Raw genomic sequence first — 19255 nt, 5'->3', positions numbered from 1 at the left:
ATCAGCTAGCAGAGAAGCTGCAACATCCACCTCACGTTTCTTTGTCACGGGAAGACGAGCCAATGCGAGTGTACGGGATACCCAGCCCAGAACGAAGGTGACTGTAACCTGATTGGATTAGTCCAGGCAAAATTTCAAAAAGGTTTAAAGATGAATTAGGGTACGTGGAGAGATGGTGCAAGGATAGTTCAGAGTGAGTCCTTGGTGCTGACGCACTCTCTGAAGTGTAATTGGCCACGATGAAACAAGAAGCCTGAAGGAAAGGTTACAAACAGGATGCTCCTGCAAGGCGACAGGTTCCACACGAGAGGTTGAGTTTCTGACCAATGCTAAGAACAACAGGCTAGAACCACCCCAGCACTGCAGACTGTAAGAGGACAGGAATTCAGGCCATAGATCTTGTTCTCACTTTCTCAGACTGTGCAACCACAGGTCTCTTGCCTCTCCAGATCCCAACCACACACAACAGCCAATACCACAGAGAAAAGTAAAAATGAAGTTCTGGCACCAGTGCAAGCAAAGTTTCTGTAGCCATCACCCATTCTTTTTAAGAACCATCTGCCATACAAATACGATGCAATCATCTTGGCCAAAGTAAAAATATCCAAGCCAATCAAGAATCGTTGGGAGACAAAATATTCAATATTATATATACCTAAATCAGCCTAACCTTTTCTATGTTGCTTTCTCATGTAATCTGCTACATTTAGGCAGAAAATCAGCACTACTAAGTTTGGAAAAAACAAAATTATACCTGGAGCTTCATACGGTTCAGGTTCTGTTCCTCCAAGATCATAGGCCGAGTCATCAGCATCTGAGAAACAAACGTGTGTTCACAAATTTTAAAATGTTTAAATCAACACATGACACGGCAGACCATACAGCAGGATATTATGTAAAAAAAAGCATTCAGAAATACTTTTCCCTAAGCTGGATTTCAATCATACGATTCTGCTTTAATATTTTGATGGCAAACAATGTTTATCACCCTGTCAAGGCCCCAAGGCAGCAGGATACGCGCATCATCTTCACGTGATGTTCTCAGCAAGACTTGCAATATGTTCATGGGTTACAATCCCTCAGAGAGTCACAGTAGAAGGGAAGTAGAGTGAGAGTAAGTCTGTCTACAGAAAGGCTGTGCTAATAAACTCTTCCCACTGAGTTTAATAACCCAGGAAGTCCAGAAGCAGGCTCCATACGAGTCCCTCTGCTGGGGGGAGATACGTATACCCGCAGCACGGATTAACCGGCTTGATCGAAAGCCAATACACCAGTAATTAAACAATAATGTAGAGCTACCTGGATTCCAAAACACAGGGCATTACATAATCCCATTTCGATGTTAAAAAAAAAATTATTTGCTAAATACTACTTGCTGTGGTTGACATTTAAATCTGTACTACACGTAGAAATTAGGAGTTGAGTTTTTAATGAGACATACTGCCATTTGTCTGTTCCTTGTCTTTTTGGAAAATTTAACTTTAGATGTATTTAGTCATTCACATACCTTTCTGCACTGAGTCTGGTGTCTCATATGGCATTTCTTTCTCTAATTCTCCGAGCAAGTCATCTGGTGTAGGAGCTTCAAGAGTTTCTCCAGGGATTTCTTCCTTCTCTTGCCAGTGGTCATGTACACTTTCAGCCACATCTTCACGGCTCTCTCCTGATCAGTGAGACAGACAGACAGAGAATACAGACTCTCTGGTCAATTCTGTGACCAGCAAATTTTCAGTCCTCGGCACACCCTTTGAGCTCTTCAGCTAGTCCTCAGAGGGGGCAGGGAGGGGGACAGATGACTTGTCTGCTCATTCCAGCAGAAGCTGCCTCTGTTTGCCCATTCCTGTGCTCTACACAGCATCCTGAGGAAGTTGATGCCAACTGCCTGATTTGAGCTACTGCTGCAAAGGCCTCTGGGTAAGAGGCCACAGTTTTAGGATGTGGTGGCTGAATTTACTTGAAAATGAGAAAGTAGCTGACCAGAACATTTTGTGCAAACAGAAGTCCTGCAGCGCGTACCAAGCCCAAACCCAGCCCGTGCGATTCATCTCACCTATGGCAGTGTTTATAAAGCTGTGGGGGATTTCGAAGCGTTAGTGCATTACCAGGCTGGGAATGGAGATCTTCACGAAGAACAGGCTGAACTTCCTCTTCCAATTCTACGTCGGCATCCTTGTGCTCTGAAAGGATTATAAACGGGAGTGAAGGTAAGTGCAAAGGCAAAGTCTAAACATTAGCTTCAGGCTCACAGCTTTTAGGAGCCTCCAGAAAGTTTCTTACTCCATTCCATAAAGTCCCACAGAGATGGACTTGGTGACCCTCTGCAATTACAAAACCGATCTGCTTTTGCTTACTCTCCAGTATGGAAAGTACCGCATCAATCACAGAGTCATTCAGAAGATGTACGCTGCCTTTTCTGCACGTGGAATTTTCCGGGTGGCAGTAACATTAATAATTCCAGACAACTGTTCGAACCAAGAATTCTCTAAATATTATTTCACTAACACTTTCTTCCGTCACTGTCCTACATTCAGGCAGCAGCGCTACCATATCATGTGTGACAACAGAATGTCACTTGCAGGTTTTGGTGGCTTTATAAGCGGGGAAAGTAAATACACTAACATGACAGCAGCAAGGTCTTCTCCTGGCAATTCACGGCAGGATAAATCACTAACTGATTTCAGAGCCAAGTGATTGTCCTCACACACACCAGCCCAGGACACTAGAGGAATTTGTATGGGGTGTTGCCTTCATAGAAACATCTTGAAGTGGACACTGAGAAACCCAACAGCACAAAACCAAATCACAGCAGTTTTCAAATAAAGACACAAATTGGTCCCAGTTATGAAAAAAAAACTCCACAGGAAATGACAACTTGATTTATTTTATAAATAACTTAAAGTAATGCAAGTCTTTTAAAAAAAATTCTATATTCCATTTTATTGGCCATATACTCCACATTTGTGGGTTCTTGTGATCAGTTCAGGATGAGCCTCTTCGGGGAACAGGAAAAAACACGGACTCTCTGAATAACGCTAAAATGCAAATCACACATCTGAAAGCTGATCTGTAAAAACTTTAATTCCTCTTGAACTTAATAAATTTTACTAACACTATGGGGCTCTTAAAATGTTTAAATTATTTTTTCAAGAGTAGAAGCTGTATTTACTGTATTTAACATATATTCTTGGTTTTAGTGGAAAAGCACTTGATTAGTCTTCTGAAGCTGGTTGTAGGATTTTTTTTTATTTGCCTTTTTTGGTTTGGTTTTTTTTTTTTTTTTTAGAGGTGGAGAATCTCCTACTGTTCTGACTGGGTCTACTGTTGCATACGTATTAAAACCAGAACTGTACATCAGCAGAAAATTATTCACCTATGAGAGGCCTTACCTGATTGGACATCTGGCTCCTCAGCAGGCTGGGGGCTCTCCGCAGGCTCGGGTGATGCTGGCTGTGCTGGGACAGATCTTTCTTTAAGGCCTGCATTTGTCAGTTACAAAGTTAACTGCGTGCTCTTTTGGATCCATTTCAATTATCAACTAAGAAAGTTGTTCCAATTAAACTAACTGATGTTAAACTCTCCGAAACGCATTCAAACAATTAACCACAATTACAGGGCTGTCCTGATACACAGTCAGGTAAACAAAGAGTAAAGCGTGCTCAGATAGGAAACGAGTATGTTTTGAGGACAAACATGCAACAAGAGGAAAAAAGAGACAGAGATTTAAGCACTTGCCTTTATTTCAAAGAAACTGAACAAATGCCTATGCTATTCTCAACATCTATTCAGCATCCAGAAGTAAAACAGGCAGCAGGTTTTCCTCACTGTTTTCTCTTCGGACAAAAAGTGCTTCATATGACCAATTTTTATAGGTTTTACAAAGAACTAATTTGAACGTTACAATAAACACTGTGCAGAATAAGAAAAAATATTTTAACTGCATATGTTAAATCTCAGATCTGACACAAAGCTGTAGTTTCTTCAAAATAAGATAATTTCAATCTCCAGTTCCTTTTGACAACTAAGTTACCACAGAAAACGTATGAGTGATGGGATTTCACTACTGAGATGCTTACTATCTATACCATAGAGTCTTTGAAATTAATTACAATTGAAAGAAAGCAACCTACAACTGCAACTATCAACACCCCGGCAAGAGATAAAGGTAATTCATACCCTTCAAAGATTATGCCATACCCTAAGACACCCCACCCTCAAGAAGACAGTATTGGTGTTAGCCTAATCCTCCTCTCAGCTGTCCTTCAGGGAGGATTCAAGTGAGACTTAAGAGACATTCAGAGACTGGGTAGAAGCACACACACACATGTGCACCCACACTCAAGGACAGTCAAATCAGCGGAGAAGGCAGCACGGAGAGGTTGTGCATTCCCATCCCTGGAGGTTTTGAAGACCACACACTAGGTAATGACCTGGCCACACCTCTGAGATAATCCCGTCCTGCGCAGAATGCTGGAACAAGCATCTCCTGAAGTCCCTTCCAAACGGAATTCTCCGATAACCCTACATCATTTATTCTAGGTTCATAATTAAGTGTAAGTTCAAAGGTCAATTAAGATAAAACTACCCTCTTAAACAAGCCCACACATGCATGCTGCCCGGACTGGTTTCTCAAGAGCTCTATGCAGAGAAATCAACAGAAAAATATTTAAGAAGGTGGAGGCTACACTACAGTGAACACTCCTGTACCGCAGTACTTTAAGTGGAACAATATGAGTATTATATTTCATGTCAGGAAAGTTGAAAAAAAAAAAAAATTACCGCATTTCTACTACAGTCAAACATCTCAATACCAACAGGACTAGCAGGGCTCAAAACAGCTTTGGGTAAACTAGAGAGATTTGATTATTTTATGCATTGAGAGAAACACAGAGTATTTCTTTATTCCATCACCTGACATGAGAAACGGGAACAGGAATAACAGAATTGAATCTACCTACACCTTTTAAATAATTTAAATTACACAAAGGTAAGTAGTAGTTAGGCTCTATCTAAAAGCACTGCAACTACGAGTCCACTACTATGGAGTCAAGGGCAGAAGCTAGAAAAAACACCAGCCAAATTTAGACTTCATCTTGTGCCAATTTTCTTCTGCATCATTAAAACAACCCTGAAATATTGAAAAATAAGACTTACAGTCATCTTTGGCTGCAGAAACGTTGATGGCCACAAGATTAAGAAGTTAATTCCTTCTACAAACATCTTTAACTACATATGAAGACAACAAAACCACTTATATTTGCCACATGAGGGGAAACAGCCACCTCACTTTCACACACACAGGTCACCTCCCTTAGGTTTACACTTAAGTAAATCCTGTCCTCCAATAATCCTCAGCTCCAGTTCCAGACAACCACTTGCACTGCTTCGAGAACAATAAACAAAGTACTTCAAGCGAGCGTCGCTATTTCACAACCAACAAGTGCTTAGGGCGTGAAAAAGGGACTAGTAAGAGTATTTCTTTGTTTTACTTGTGCATTTCTCAACTTTGCTTTCAAGTTTTTTTTCTACGCATCCATCCCACGTTTATCACCGATTCCTATTCAAGCCTGTGAAGGATGTACTACGATCCATCATCTACTTTTTGCAAGATTCTATTTTCTCTCCATTTTTTATTAAAATCCAGTTGCAGTTCGTTTTGACTTGTGTGGAACATTTTTGAGCTTTGCCACGTTGAGTTGACTGACAATAATATTTCATAGACTACAACAGCACCACAGATCTCTGGGGCACAAATCCCACTTTATTGTGTGGCTATCTCAACTGCCTGGAGTGCTGCTCAAATAAAACATTCTTTGGAAAAGGAAAAAAACCCAAATTAATCAGAAAGGCAACTCATTCCAAATTTCACTCCTGGACAGTTCCAACTTCTGACACATCAGGGGAGAAAATACAGTGACGTGCACTATAGCACTGCGGCACCACTCCCGAGAAGTGGGATTCGAGTGCTCCTCTGTCCAATGTGAATCTTAACACTCAGCAAAGATGAATAAACACGTCTATCATCACCAAAACCATGAGAGACCGCAAATGCATTTATTAGAGCTTCATTGTGCCGAGTTTTTTCTAAGCAGTATAATGCTCGTATGACACGTTTCGCTCCTGCTCACATTTAGGAAATAGCTCGGTGTATCACCTGTTAACTACCACAGTAAAGGCTTAAGCTACTGTGCTATTTTCTACAGCTTTCACGTGAGTGATCTTTCATAGATTTTCTCAAAAAAAGAAAAATCAGATTATATCTTCCTCTGTTACCACATCTGATACCTCTAGGGATCAAAGCATCTCACAGAGACACATATGTGCTGCACTGAAAGCCTGAGATGTGTATTTTCAACTGTTGTACACAAAAGTTAAGCAAAACCATACACAGAATCAACCTTCAGGACTCTAATCTCATTCTACCCCCCATATACTCATGCTCAACTTCACTCCTTAGGTTTGTTTGTTTTCTTCAAAACAATACTGCAGCATAACAACAAATCCTCAACTTTCATTACAACCTTTGTTCTGCATCTTGTGTAATTTTATTGTGCAATTAGTATTTCAATAAACGGAGTGATATTATTTGTCTAGTAAATGTAGAAAATGTTCCTTCCCCTCAGAAACCTGAACCAGCATATGGGAGTAGTAGCAAATCAGTTCTTAAAACAGGACTGGAATCCAACCGTACCCAACCAGGGTGAAGGAGGTGACCTCATTTTCAGAGCTATTTCCAGAAGCTTGGAAGACTTGGAAAAATCAGGACACAATTAACTGAAAAGTGACAATGAATCAAGTTTTCAGACCTAAGGCAGCTATTAAATAAATAAATCCAAAAAGGAAGGTCAGTAGAACATACCGTCACAGGATCAATAGACAAAAGCATTGCAGCATTTCGGTTGGGTACACACTGAAGTCTCGTAAATAAATGTGACGCTAAAGCTGGTTCGAGTGTTTGTGTAGTAAATAGTTTTCTCAGTCTACTTAGGGAAAAAACCTTTAGCAGGGAATACTTTACATACATTTGCTAAGTTCCTATGACAAAGCATTCCACTAACCTTCCTCTTGGTTGTTTTTGTGAACGAGAAATATTTTCGTGTGGGTTTCCACTATGTGTCCAGATAACCCTCTAAATATTGCTTTTAAACTTGCATTTGATATACAGCACTACACTTTCACCCCCACATCAAGAGAACAGCATTTCAGTACAATGAAACAAAGAAAGGAAAAGAAAAAACAAAAGCCAAACCACCAGATTTAGAGCATGCTCGAAGCCCTCGGCACAGCTTTGCCGTTTCAGTTTGCGACGCGCATTGCGAGCCAGGCGTATCGACGGACGGACGCGGCCGACTTCCACGGTTGTGCTTTGCGCTCACAATGCCAGTACACACGTAACAGCTTTCACAATGTTTTGATCGACGGCCTTTGTTCACTCTGCCTGCCAGAAAATCCTATCTTCTTATTGCCATAATCACCACACTCCTCTAAACACGCTGGATGTCCCACCCTTGAGCCCTGTTCCTCATCAGCAGAATGGGAACGCTGTTTATTTCTTTTCTTTCTTGTCCTCCTTGGATGGTTTTTTAACTACCTTTTTTGTTTCTTTGTCTTTTCCCACCTGAACAGCCCCCTCTTTTTCATTGGCTGACTTTTTTGTAGTCTCCTTGGATTTCGCGTTTTTGTCCAGGCCTTTTTCCTTTCCTCTGTCTCTTGTAGCCTTGTCAGGATCTTTCTTTAATTTATTCACAGCAACAGCCTTCTTGTCCTTTCGATCAGTAGCATCTTTTCCTTTCCGGGCTTTCTTCTTTTCCTCCTCCCCTTTGACTTCCTCTTTCTTGGATTCCTGCTTCTCTTTTAATTTCCTGAGTGGCTCTTTAACAGCTTCTTTTACTTTTTCATTTTTCATTTAAAAAAAAGAGGAAATGTTTGATAAGAGAATCATCCTTAGGTCAGAAAACAGCTTGTGAACAACTGTCTAAAAGCCGTGATTCAATTCTTAATGGTTGTTAGATGCCAGTTTAACCTTCTATAATTAACTATTTAAGCTTTCAGCAATTCAAACGCATTAGTTGGGACTTTTAGAAGTCTCTCAGGCCATGCAGCCAGCCAACAACCTCAGCTTCCTGCCACTGCATCCCATCAAGCATTCAGCTAACAAAAAGCACACTGCAAGATTTTACTGACATTGCTACCTCAGATTAAGCCAGACTTAAAAAAATATATCTGAAGGATGCTTTACACAAATGTAAGTAGACAATAATCAAGAAGAAACAGCAATGTCCTGGTGAATTCAATCGACTCCAAAAACTTTACCTTGGTTTGACCACATTCGGTAAAATCAAGGTCACAGCTGCAAATTAATTCTGACATCTTTGCGTTTCCATATGCAGCATATAAATAATGCTTTTTTGTTTGCTTTACTTTGAGCAGTATTTGCTGTGCTTATTTACTCCATTTCAGTTCACATTGGCCAGGACACAGTCTCTAGATCATACATCAGGACAGTCAGAACAGCATCCTCGAAATTTAAATGTGCAATATGTACTTCCGCTTTGCCCACAGTTTTGAAAAAGTTTGTCACTAGCAGCAGCGCTCTCCAGAACAAGGAATTCTTAATATAATGTAAAAATTTTCAGTTAAATCTCTGTATGCATTATTTATATATAATTTTAAATTTAATATCCCTACACTTCTAAAAAGCAATGAAGATTTTATACATAACATACAATGGCTCTATTTTTATTCACACTTTGGAGAGCAACTGCAGTCAAGAAAAGCAGGCAAGCATCAACATTCCTCCTGGAACAACCGCCTCTAACCGCTGTGTAACACTTCTGCAGGGTGAACAACTCAATCACATAGCTCAGTCTGAAAGGAATAACGACACGGAATAACTGGGTTTTTGACATAAAGCGTTTGAAATACATCATAGCAGTTCTTCAGTCTCGTGTCAAACACTGAGAAGTAACCCACAACTCAGGAGTGAATCGCTACAAGACATTTATTAGACCATTATGTCCAGTTCATACAGCAACATAATTATGAATTAATACATGGCATAAATCAATGGCAAGCTGCTCTATCTTAAGCTTTTGGAAAATTTTGAATTCATCACTGCAATCAATCCTGCAAGTAAAACTACAGGAGAAGTTACTGAACTTGACCTAAATTTCTCCTCCCATAAGAAGGAGGTGAAACTCTAAGTACAGACTTAAGCAGCAATTAAGATTCTCAAGTCCAATGACAATATCGTGAATTCATGAAAGGAGGATTTCACCCAGAGCAGCGCCTGCACATACACCAGAACTTTCTTCCAGACATGCAGAATATGAAGTTATCATAAGCTACTTCAAATCCAAACAAAACAACTGTTGTGAAAAATCTGCACAAACAAAACACAATCTCTAGTTAGGAAAGCACTCACATAGCCATTGAATTACGATCGGTAGTAAAATGAAACAACTTGCTGCACAACAGGGCGGGCAGTGGTTTGCCGCACCATTCCACCCCACTCCGCCAGCACAGCCAGGATTAGTTACCATCACGCAACCTGCCATCCGTGTTTGCAGCCCGCATGCAGTGCAGACGCCGTTACCTGCACAAAGTTCCGCAAGAAAAAGAACATAAAAAATACCTTTGCCTTTAGTTTTTTTCCTGGCTACCCCTCCTGGCTCCTCACCTGATTTGTTGTAAAATGGAAAGAGGTTATGAACGTATCTGCAATGGTCAATGAACATAACAAAAGTTTTCTGACCTGCCACGCTACGTAAAAAATTGTCAGTACGCTGCTATGGAGAGCTACCAAAGGGGAACTCATGAAGAGTAAAGCATCTTCAGTCACAAGAGCACCACGAGGTCTGAGGCAGAGGACTATCTACTCCCAGAGAAGTACCACATCACCAGACACCCGCTGCTTGAGACGCTTCTGAACCTCCGCGAGCTCGCTCAGTTCCCTCCAGACAACACGACGTCACGTAATCAGGACCAATACCCAGCTGATTCCTCTGCTAGGTGCCCGTTCTCTCTCAAACCCACTAACTTCTATTGCTATACTAGCTGATAAATATTTAATAAGAATATTAAATCGAAGGATCTTCAAGCACGTGCGTACTGCAGATTATATAAACTGGGTATTTTACTTACAATGTTTAGCCAAAGGAGAAATACGTGTTTCAGCAAAGGTAGCTCACACTGCGAAAGCAGCCACCATTTCACTTCAGTTCCCTTACGTCCTGCTTTACCTAACACTATGTAAGACTGTTCAGATTTTTATACGAGACTTTTACAAACCCTCCCCTCCAAGGGCAGGTGCTGCCCTCTCCCCACTGCAGCTAACAGAGGCTGCGGTCAGCCAGCACCTTGACTGTGCTTTGGACCTGGTTCCGCAAGAGGTGCAGAGGCAAAAGCCTTCCCAAAATACAAATAATAATTAGTCTCATCTTTCTAACACCAGCGAAAGAGACTGGATTATCATCGGACATATAAAACATCGGACATCTGAACCCCAAGTTTGGTTTTCCCTAAAACAATAACTACCCAAACTGTGTCAATAATAAAAGGTACTCAGCACAGTTGCACAAAGCCATACTTAACTTCCCACCTCCTCCCCTCTTTTCATAGTAAAATCAAATGTTACTGGATATTTTAAGGTACATTCTTAAGAGCATTTCTTTACAGCGATAACAGAATTTTACAAAGACCCGCATACCAAAAATTACCATACAGATATTTGAAATTATTTATATCAAATATGAGCACCACATTGAAAAATTACAAAATACCTTGTTCACTGATTATTGATATTTCACTTGTTAAATATTCAGGTACACAACAATTTGTCTCAGCCTGAATAGTGTTAACGCTCTCAGTGACTTACCAATGCGTGACACGCTTCTGTAAACGATGCTACAAACAGACCCATCTACAGAAAAAGTATGCAGAACAATAGAGTTCAAAGCCTTACGTAAAAATCATGAGACAGAAATTCTGCTGCATCTTGGACTGGGTCCCCTCAACAGCTACAGCACAGGCAAGTCACATTTGTGAGCCCCAAATAAGCTGAAGCAAAACTTGAACGCAAAACACTTCAGGACAGCGATGTCCTGACAAAATCTGGCTTCGAAGGAAACTCATTGGCCAGGACTGCAGCTCTTACAGCCTTGGGGCACACAAAGCCATGTCCAGAATGTTATGAATCACATAACTGAACCCTTAGTCTAAGTTCCTATTCAGGTGTCTATCCAAAGATCTGTTGGGAACAGTCACACTAAGAATTAAACACCCAGGTCAAAGCGGGCGTTTTGACATAATGGTAGGTAACTTAGTACTTCAACTGGTTCTCGGAAACTTGAAAGTATTACAAACCATTCTAATTCTGCAATAAAAATCCATTTATGCATTTTTTGCATAAAAATCTATTTTTCCTCATTAAAGTCTTTAAGAGCAGCATCCGCCAAAGGACACCCCAATTCAGAGCACAGCTTTAGAACGCCAGCATCAAGAGAAATACACCAACGTGGTTTTTACTCAGAAAGATAAACACTGCAAAACAAAACCAAGAGATAACACAAAGCACTCCGTCTTTTTCAGCAATTTCACAGGTGTTGACAGGTAACAGTCTCATATTTATTAATGTTGAGAAACCTGACGTTTGCTCTTGCATATGCCAACTCTGTTCATTTAATAATACTGAAAACCTCCATAGCCGCCTTATGCACAAGGCTTTGCCGCATGAGTAAATCCATTTCACCACAACATCTACCTGCGTGAACCCTTTTAACCTCCCGAATCGTGCAACAAATGTCAGCTAATTGAGGTGGCTTATCCACTGACATGTGGAGGAGGATTTACCGGAGGAATCCCATGGTCAAGGCCAGCCCTAGGCAGCTGACAGACAAACTCGCTGCCTGTCTGTAGCCCTCCCGAGTGCAAGAGAGCTGCCCGAGTTCACACGCTCTCCACACATTCTCAGTAAGTTGCTTTAATATCTCTTGCTTAATTAACTGCTTAACTTTAGAAGAAAAATTCAAATTGGAGACACTGGACAGAATGCATTTTCTTTTCTGAAATCCCAGATGTTGCGTCTTGGACGAGAAGACAGAAGCAGCCAAGAAGCCAGACTTGCCTTTATCAGCCTCACCTTGAGGAAACCACCCAAACTGGCCCTAAGAAACACCATATTTAGGGTATTTCTGCTGCTTAACTGATGGCACCCAAATCGGGAAAATAGCGTGAGTCTGTCCCAAATGCCTGAAACAGCCGCAGCAGCTTTCCCCAGCTCTCCAGTATTAATCAAATCATGTTTACAATACCTGTGGTATAGAGAGAAAGACTGAAAACAGTCTCATTCTCTGAGGGGTCGGGGGGGAAGTACTGGCAGGAAGTTGCGGCAAAAAGAATTTCAACAAATATGCAAACAATTTTCTGTTTGTTCTCTTCAATGCTAAGTTAGTCTATATATCACGAGCACTGAAATCTGCTCCCCCCAATAAGAAACACTGTCTTACTTCCAAATTAAGGATTGTTGAAGGTGCTCACAGAAATCTGGGGTTCGAACCTTCCCCAAGTTCTCAGCCGTTTCAGATATACGGGTATTAAGGGGTTTTCTCTACAATTTCTTTACATCAGTATCACAGCAAAGCAAGCAGAAGCTTTTGCTCGGCAGGTTAACGCAGTGGTTCGTTTGAAGGTTGTAACCTTCTGCTGAGGACTGGCAGTTAGAACACCAAACACTTACCAACACGCTGGCAAAGGCAAATACCTTTCTAAAAACGCTGGTCAGACTGGAAGACTACAACCTCAGACGCAGACATTTACTGCTGGGGCTCTGTAAAATTTAATATAAGTGACCTGTAAGGAGCATGAAGGTAGCTAATAAAAGCTCCATGCCCAATTCAACATGAAATCACTACATCTTCCATTCTTCACTAGCTACAAAACCTAGCAGGCTCCATCAGTCAAACACCACCCTTTCCTCATTAAAAGCATTGTTTGATACTAATTCGCTCCTGTTTTCCCTTCTCAGTCCAAAACCTGCAGGTAGAAAAGAGCAGCTTTGCCTTATTCTAAAATTCTATCAGAGGGAAAAGGTGTCACAGCTTTCTATCTGCAGTTTTAAACATTTTCTGCACTTTTAAAAACATTAATACACTGACTGTATTTTAGAAAACTGTCACCACAAATCAAACTAAAAATTCAGGTTTCCATTTCCTCAGAACTCCCTTGGCTTGCTTTTCCCGTGGTTCGAGCAAGCTATTTATCTCCATTTCACTTGAAACTTCACCAGATTATCAGTGTGTATTTAACTGTGCGGTATAAAATCCATGAGACAATTCTCACAGCAGGCGTCTTCTCCTCTCTTGCCTATCCAGCTCCATTACTGAAGCACCTACAGCAGAATTCAACGCTCCCTATTTTTCTAATTTATATTGAGTGACATTATTAACCCACAGTAGTGATGAAACTCTTGTTTCTTATTCAAATCTGCTTCTAAAATTAAGAGGGGAAAAAATCCAAACCAAACAGACCCAGCTTGTTTATGAACTGTATCTTCGATACTTGCTAAGAAACATCTAAGTAAAAACCACAGGTTTACTAGCGTTTATTTTCCCTTTTATTTGCTTTGCTTTGTTTTATATACCTCCTCCTAAAACCCATTAAGTGTATGTATTATTAGCTTTCTTATATGCTAAATCCTCAAATATTTGGAAGGAAAAGTGTTCTTGTGGCTTCAGGTTCAAATTTCAGCCTGCCCCCACTGCTGTTAAAACTGGAGCGTAAATTTTACATGGGAAACAGATACAAACTGGAGCACAGCAGGTGTCACGAGAAGCAGTTTCATAGGTTTTAATCACAATCTGATGGAGTACACTATTCAGGTCTTAAAATGACAGCTCAGTTTCAGCTTTTAGTCCCTGATACAGACTGCGGAACACAACCACGAACTCCCCTTTCCACACCAATAACTTTACGATAGCAGACAGACTTCATGCACATGACAAATACTTTTGGAACGACTATCATGAAACAGTTTCAGAGAAAAGGGTGAAAATTTGCAAAGCTGCATTAAGCTCTTGAATTTAGCAAGGAATAGAAGACATTAAAATCTAATTTCCATTTAGCCTTTAATACGTTTAGTATTACATTAGAAATACATAATCACAGCTTCCCGCTTCCATAAAAGGTCCACCTGAAAAAAACTCCAACAAATTTAGAACAGCCCTTTGGTATGTTTGTTCTATTAAGAGAAAACAACTGAAAACTTTGTTTGAAAACAGACAAATCAGTGGGAATAAACCATAAAACGACACTGTATTTTCTGAACACAACAGATGTTAGCGACCTTCAAAATCAACGTTTCTGCAAAATTTTGAAGCACTTAATGAAGTGCTTGTACTTGAACAGGTAAAAAGAATCTGAGAAATGAGTGACTCACAAAATAAATTATTTATTAAAATTATATTGCACAAGGGAATTATCATTGCCATGTCTGTGTTAAGGGTCCACATACAAATACGTATTTACACAACGCAGTCATGCTGGAATACCTTACAGTCAAAGCTGTTACAGAACACTTCCGGTAACGTTTGCTGGAAGGACAAATGCTAGAGAGTTAACAGCAGCGGGAATTACACTCAGCTTTGTAAGTTTTGTGCACAGAATGCACAAACTGAAGCACATACAGAAACCGACTACACAACCGCAGATACACGTTTTATTCTACATATTTACACCAGCGTGTGGAATTTGTCATCCTGTCACAAAAATGGAAAAGTCGCTGAACGGCTTTCCCCTAGTGGAGCTACATCGCATGGCTGAATTTGGTTCAATCGTTAGAGCGTCCTGGCAGGAGGTTCCCCTCAGTGCCATTAATTCCTGTTAGATTAAGACTGATGATTTCATGGCCATTTTCGAAAGCCAATCAAATTAGTCTCTCGGTCACTGGTTCTGTAAATCCAAAATAACACAAGTCTTTTTTCCCTGAACCCCTTCATTCTGTGACGTACCATCAACATCATCTGCAGCTTCGCTCTCTTCTTCTTCTAGTATTTCAAAGGGAGTCAATACATCATAGAGAAATGAGAGGAAGCCATAAAACCAATCAGAGCTTTCCTCTGCTAAAATATTAAGGACTTCCTCAAAGGAATCAATATTCTCATTACTGCCATCTTTGGTCAGGCCTACACGAGAATAGAGGAAAGAGAGAGAGAGGGGAGGGGAAAAAAGAGACAGCAGTTAGGCGGAAAGAGGAGACTGTAAAAGGCGGATCTGTGAAAGACATCACAGACAGCAGGCTTGACAGGAACGCTGGTCAGGAAATCAAAGGGGTTAGGAAAGCTGAACCTTTCAAAGTACAGACTGTAATCTGGACAATAAACATGCACAATATTAGGCTCAAATCGTAGAAAATAAAGTGGCAGCTTTTGCTTTCACTTCTTCCTCATCCTAAACCCAACTCCATTATTCCTCCATTTTCTTGCCACAGCAGTTACCTTTAGACACGTATTTAACAGGAATCCTCTGCTGCTTAAAATCACCCAATTTGCCTTTTTTGTTTTTAAACCATCATGTTCAAATTTGAGAGCTTGCAACTGACAGCTGAGAATAACACTGAAAAGCAAACGACATACTGCTAAGGATCCCACTGATGCTACCACGTAGAACTTTGATTTTGCTTAGAAGTGAGGACTCCACTTGCTGGGGGCTGGTTTTACAGTTCGTTTGCTTGTTTGGGTTTCTGAGACAATAATTTTTATATATTCCAAATTTTTATATATTCCCAATAATTTTTTCCTGTGGTATGTTTTTTCTACATGATATACACGACCCTCAGGAATTCGTTCCAAACACTACATAAAAATTAACAGGTAGCCAATATATGGCCAGAGCAGGGAAGAATGAACTCATCACTTGTGAACTCTCGACACCCGAAGCTCCTGTCTTGGGCTACAAGACCCACTGATGTAACCGGTGTGTTTCTAAAATACAAATAAGCCATGATAAACGCTCTCCTTGCTTTTCCTTCTTGTTTTGGGGTGGGAAGGAAGTTGCTGGAGTTTGAGGGGGTTTTGTTGCTGTTATTTGTTTGCTTTTTAAAATAAAATCCACTGCTTTACAGTTATTACTAAAAAACACCTCAACTTTTCCATTCTGGGAAAAGTACAACAGAATGACCAAGCAATGACACATGTCAATTATCGGTAAGCTTTAAAGCAGAAGAGGGAGGAATTTCCCCCACTTCTAACCTCATTCACGCTGGAAGGAGAAGCAGAAAACCAGGCTCAGGGCAAGGACAGATTGTTAAGACATCAAATTAAGTGAACATGTCGCACATGCAGACTGCAAAGCAGTATTAGGTGCAGGTTAATGAAACAGTCAAGATAGCGGAGCTCATGGCAGAGACATTTAACACATTTCGACATGTTTTTCTTACAGCACATACTGAAAGTATCAATGATAATTCTGAGGAAAATTCCAAGTCCGTGATGTTCCACATCCTTGTACATGGATGTCCAGAACCTCTACTTGAGTGACCAGCCATTCTCTTTAATTTTTCACTGGATAGCCCAAAGGTTTAAAAAGGTCAGACTGAATCCAGGAGGCAATCAAGGGATTATAAACATCCCTCTCCAACTTCTTCCATGGCTTAGTTCTATAAAAATTAAATTTTATAGACTTAATGCACTGTAGTCAGTCAGCATTCTAATTTGGTTTCAAAATTTGGACCAAACAAGATGTGAAGACATAAACCAAAATAAGTATATTTACTAAAGAATGAAATCTACATTGTAAACACAGAATTCAAATATTTGTATCATTCTATCCTGTTGGAATCTGTCATTAAAACCAAACCAAAATAATCCACCACTCTCAAAAGACTCCAGGCTTCAGATATAATTTCAGTAAGCACACAAAGAACCACACAGGTGCCCTGTTCTTGCACTAAGTCAAGAATAAGCCTCTTGGCAATTATCCTATAAAATATAACATAGAAGCGAGCAGCATATTTTCCTTGAAAAGACCGGGACGCCACGGGAACCACAGAAAAGAGAAGAATACGTCTAACAGTCTTTACCATAAAACCCACCAAACCCTTCTTCACAAAAACTGAGAGCAATATACCGGCCTTTGAATAAACTATTTTTGGTCGTCATTCACCCCTGTCATCCCGAAGAGCTGCTTTCCAAAGCAAAACTCACGTACTGATAAACACATGTAAGCGTGGCAAGAGGTGCCTGAAAACGGAGACAGAACTGCAAGTGCCCATCAGGCGGCCATGCTGTGCTGGAGGAGCGACTCAAAGGAAATAACTATTTCCAGAGGAGTCCGAGCATTAATTTAAATGAAACAGAATGTCAAAATCTTTGTCCATTCAGCAGCGTTACCTCAAATGGCGTGGTGGAGGGCTGGCCGACAGTCATTCAGCCAGACAAAGCCCTCCTTGTCCTGCAAGCATCTCGTTTACAAGAACCACCACATGCTGGCCTTCAATATTTGAACCAAATGCACAAGAACAATACGTTGATGACCTTCTCTAGCTGCAGTTCCAAAATAATTTTAACTCCTGCAGCCATTTAAATAGAATTTTCAGGATATTGTGGCTTGTTAAAAAGGACTGAAGTATAAAAGATGGCTCGGCTCCAAAGATTCTATTGCAACAGACACTGGTACTCCCTATACGAGCATTTTTTTTATAATACTGCTAAACCTAAAGCATCTACAGAGGTGAAACACTCCTCCTAAGGAGAATGTACTTGGAAGGAAGTTAATCAGAATGCAGCTGCCAAACGGTGGGAAGAGCTTTGCTGATACTGCAGCTCTCAAAGGAGGAGATTAAGACTCTTGTCCCAGTACCAAAAGGAATTGAGAAATCAGAAGAGAGAACATGACAAATACCATGAAAAAGAACCTGCAAGAGAACTGCAGACTGCTTCAACCACCCTGGAGAATTCTTTTTATGAGTGGCTACAAAACTAACTCCACAGACAGGGGCTGGTTGGCTGGCTGGGGTTTAGGTAGGTTTTTCACACCTCTCTCTCACTTGGCCAGGGAAGAGGAAAAGAACACACTTCTTGAACACCATTTCTAAAACTACGCAAATATCTCAAGAGAACTTAAACATCAAACCTCCTTTGATTTCAGCAAGTAAAGAGAACAGAGCCTATCATACCTTCTACATACAGGAAAAAATAATAAATTCTAATTCTTCTACTTAGGTGTACCTGAGAAGTATAGAGAACTACTAAGTTATCAGCTACTAAACCATTCTTTGAAATATAAAATAAATTCATGTTGGTAGAAGCATTTCTCAAAATTAAATGAATGTAAAATTATATTTACCATTAATATGCAAATTAAATCTTTAAATTCGTAGTGAAGCCTAAAGATTGTGGAAGTGGACAGCATGAAACCACTGTACTTGCCTCAACTTCAATATACAGTGGTTTGGTAAGAGCTGAGGAACAGAGAAGAAAAAAGCATGTGACCTCCTAGCATTAAACATCTCCTTTTTCAGTCAGTATTAAACTAGCAGAGAAACCACTTGCTGTTATGGTAGCCTGACCCAGAGGAAAGCCCCAGAAAGTCGAAGTCTTCAAACACAACGTACATACCAACAAAATCCTCACAAATTAAACATAAATGGAGCTATGCACACAGGAGTTAGAAAGTCACCCTAACGCAGTTGAGCATGGGCTGACTACGTGGTTTTCTTTACCACAAAAACCTAATTCTGGAAGGCAAATTCCTCAAGAGGGAATGTGGTATCGGGTCTGCACCAGTGGCATAACTTCAGTCTCCACAGTGGTGTTCATTTTCTAGTTATTAAATGGAAAACAGAAACAAGCACAACTATTTACAGAAATTTCAGTTAATTATATGCTAGTTATTAGAGAAAACGTATTTTTATATTCATCACTTCTAGCAATGTTATGGAACTTTTCAAAATTTACCGTTTCCTTTTTGTACTGCAGAAAGTATTCTTAAAAGGTAAATGAGATTAAATCATACTTCTAAGCAAGAATTCCAAAATCACAAAAATAACTTTCCGTCTGTGACCTTTTAATGTCACATTTGAAGTATAAGGTTTAAATGCATGATAAGACAAGCTTATAATAGAAACACTGTCATCTACTGGCAGAGCTCCCAGCTGTATCAAGTTGCATAAAACAGCCACGTAACAAAGCAGCAGCATGTTTCTAGCTCCCACCTTGGCAATCTCAGTCCAACTAATATTCCAACCACTGCAAACTGGTTCAGC

The 19255-nt window shown here is 40.3% G+C and overlaps 1 protein-coding gene across 1 annotated transcript in view; it reads right to left on the bottom strand.

Moving 5' to 3' along the window:
• ASPH (aspartate beta-hydroxylase) overlaps positions 1–19255 on the bottom strand; it is a 57632-nt gene that overhangs the window by 33450 nt on the left and 4927 nt on the right. The window contains exons 4-7 of the mRNA XM_010139272.1: positions 3387–3476; positions 2103–2177; positions 1508–1663; positions 755–814 (exon numbers count right to left, since the gene is read on the bottom strand). Coding sequence (XP_010137574.1) covers positions 755–814; positions 1508–1663; positions 2103–2177; positions 3387–3476 — 381 coding nt within the window. The remainder of the gene's footprint in view (positions 1–754; positions 815–1507; positions 1664–2102; positions 2178–3386; positions 3477–19255) is intronic.

This window comes from Buceros rhinoceros, unplaced genomic scaffold (assembly GCF_000710305.1).
Source record: "Buceros rhinoceros silvestris isolate BGI_N320 unplaced genomic scaffold, ASM71030v1 scaffold6567, whole genome shotgun sequence".
NCBI classification, from domain to species: Eukaryota; Metazoa; Chordata; class Aves; order Bucerotiformes; family Bucerotidae; genus Buceros; species Buceros rhinoceros.
This window is presented reverse-complemented; position numbering and strand designations above follow the sequence as displayed.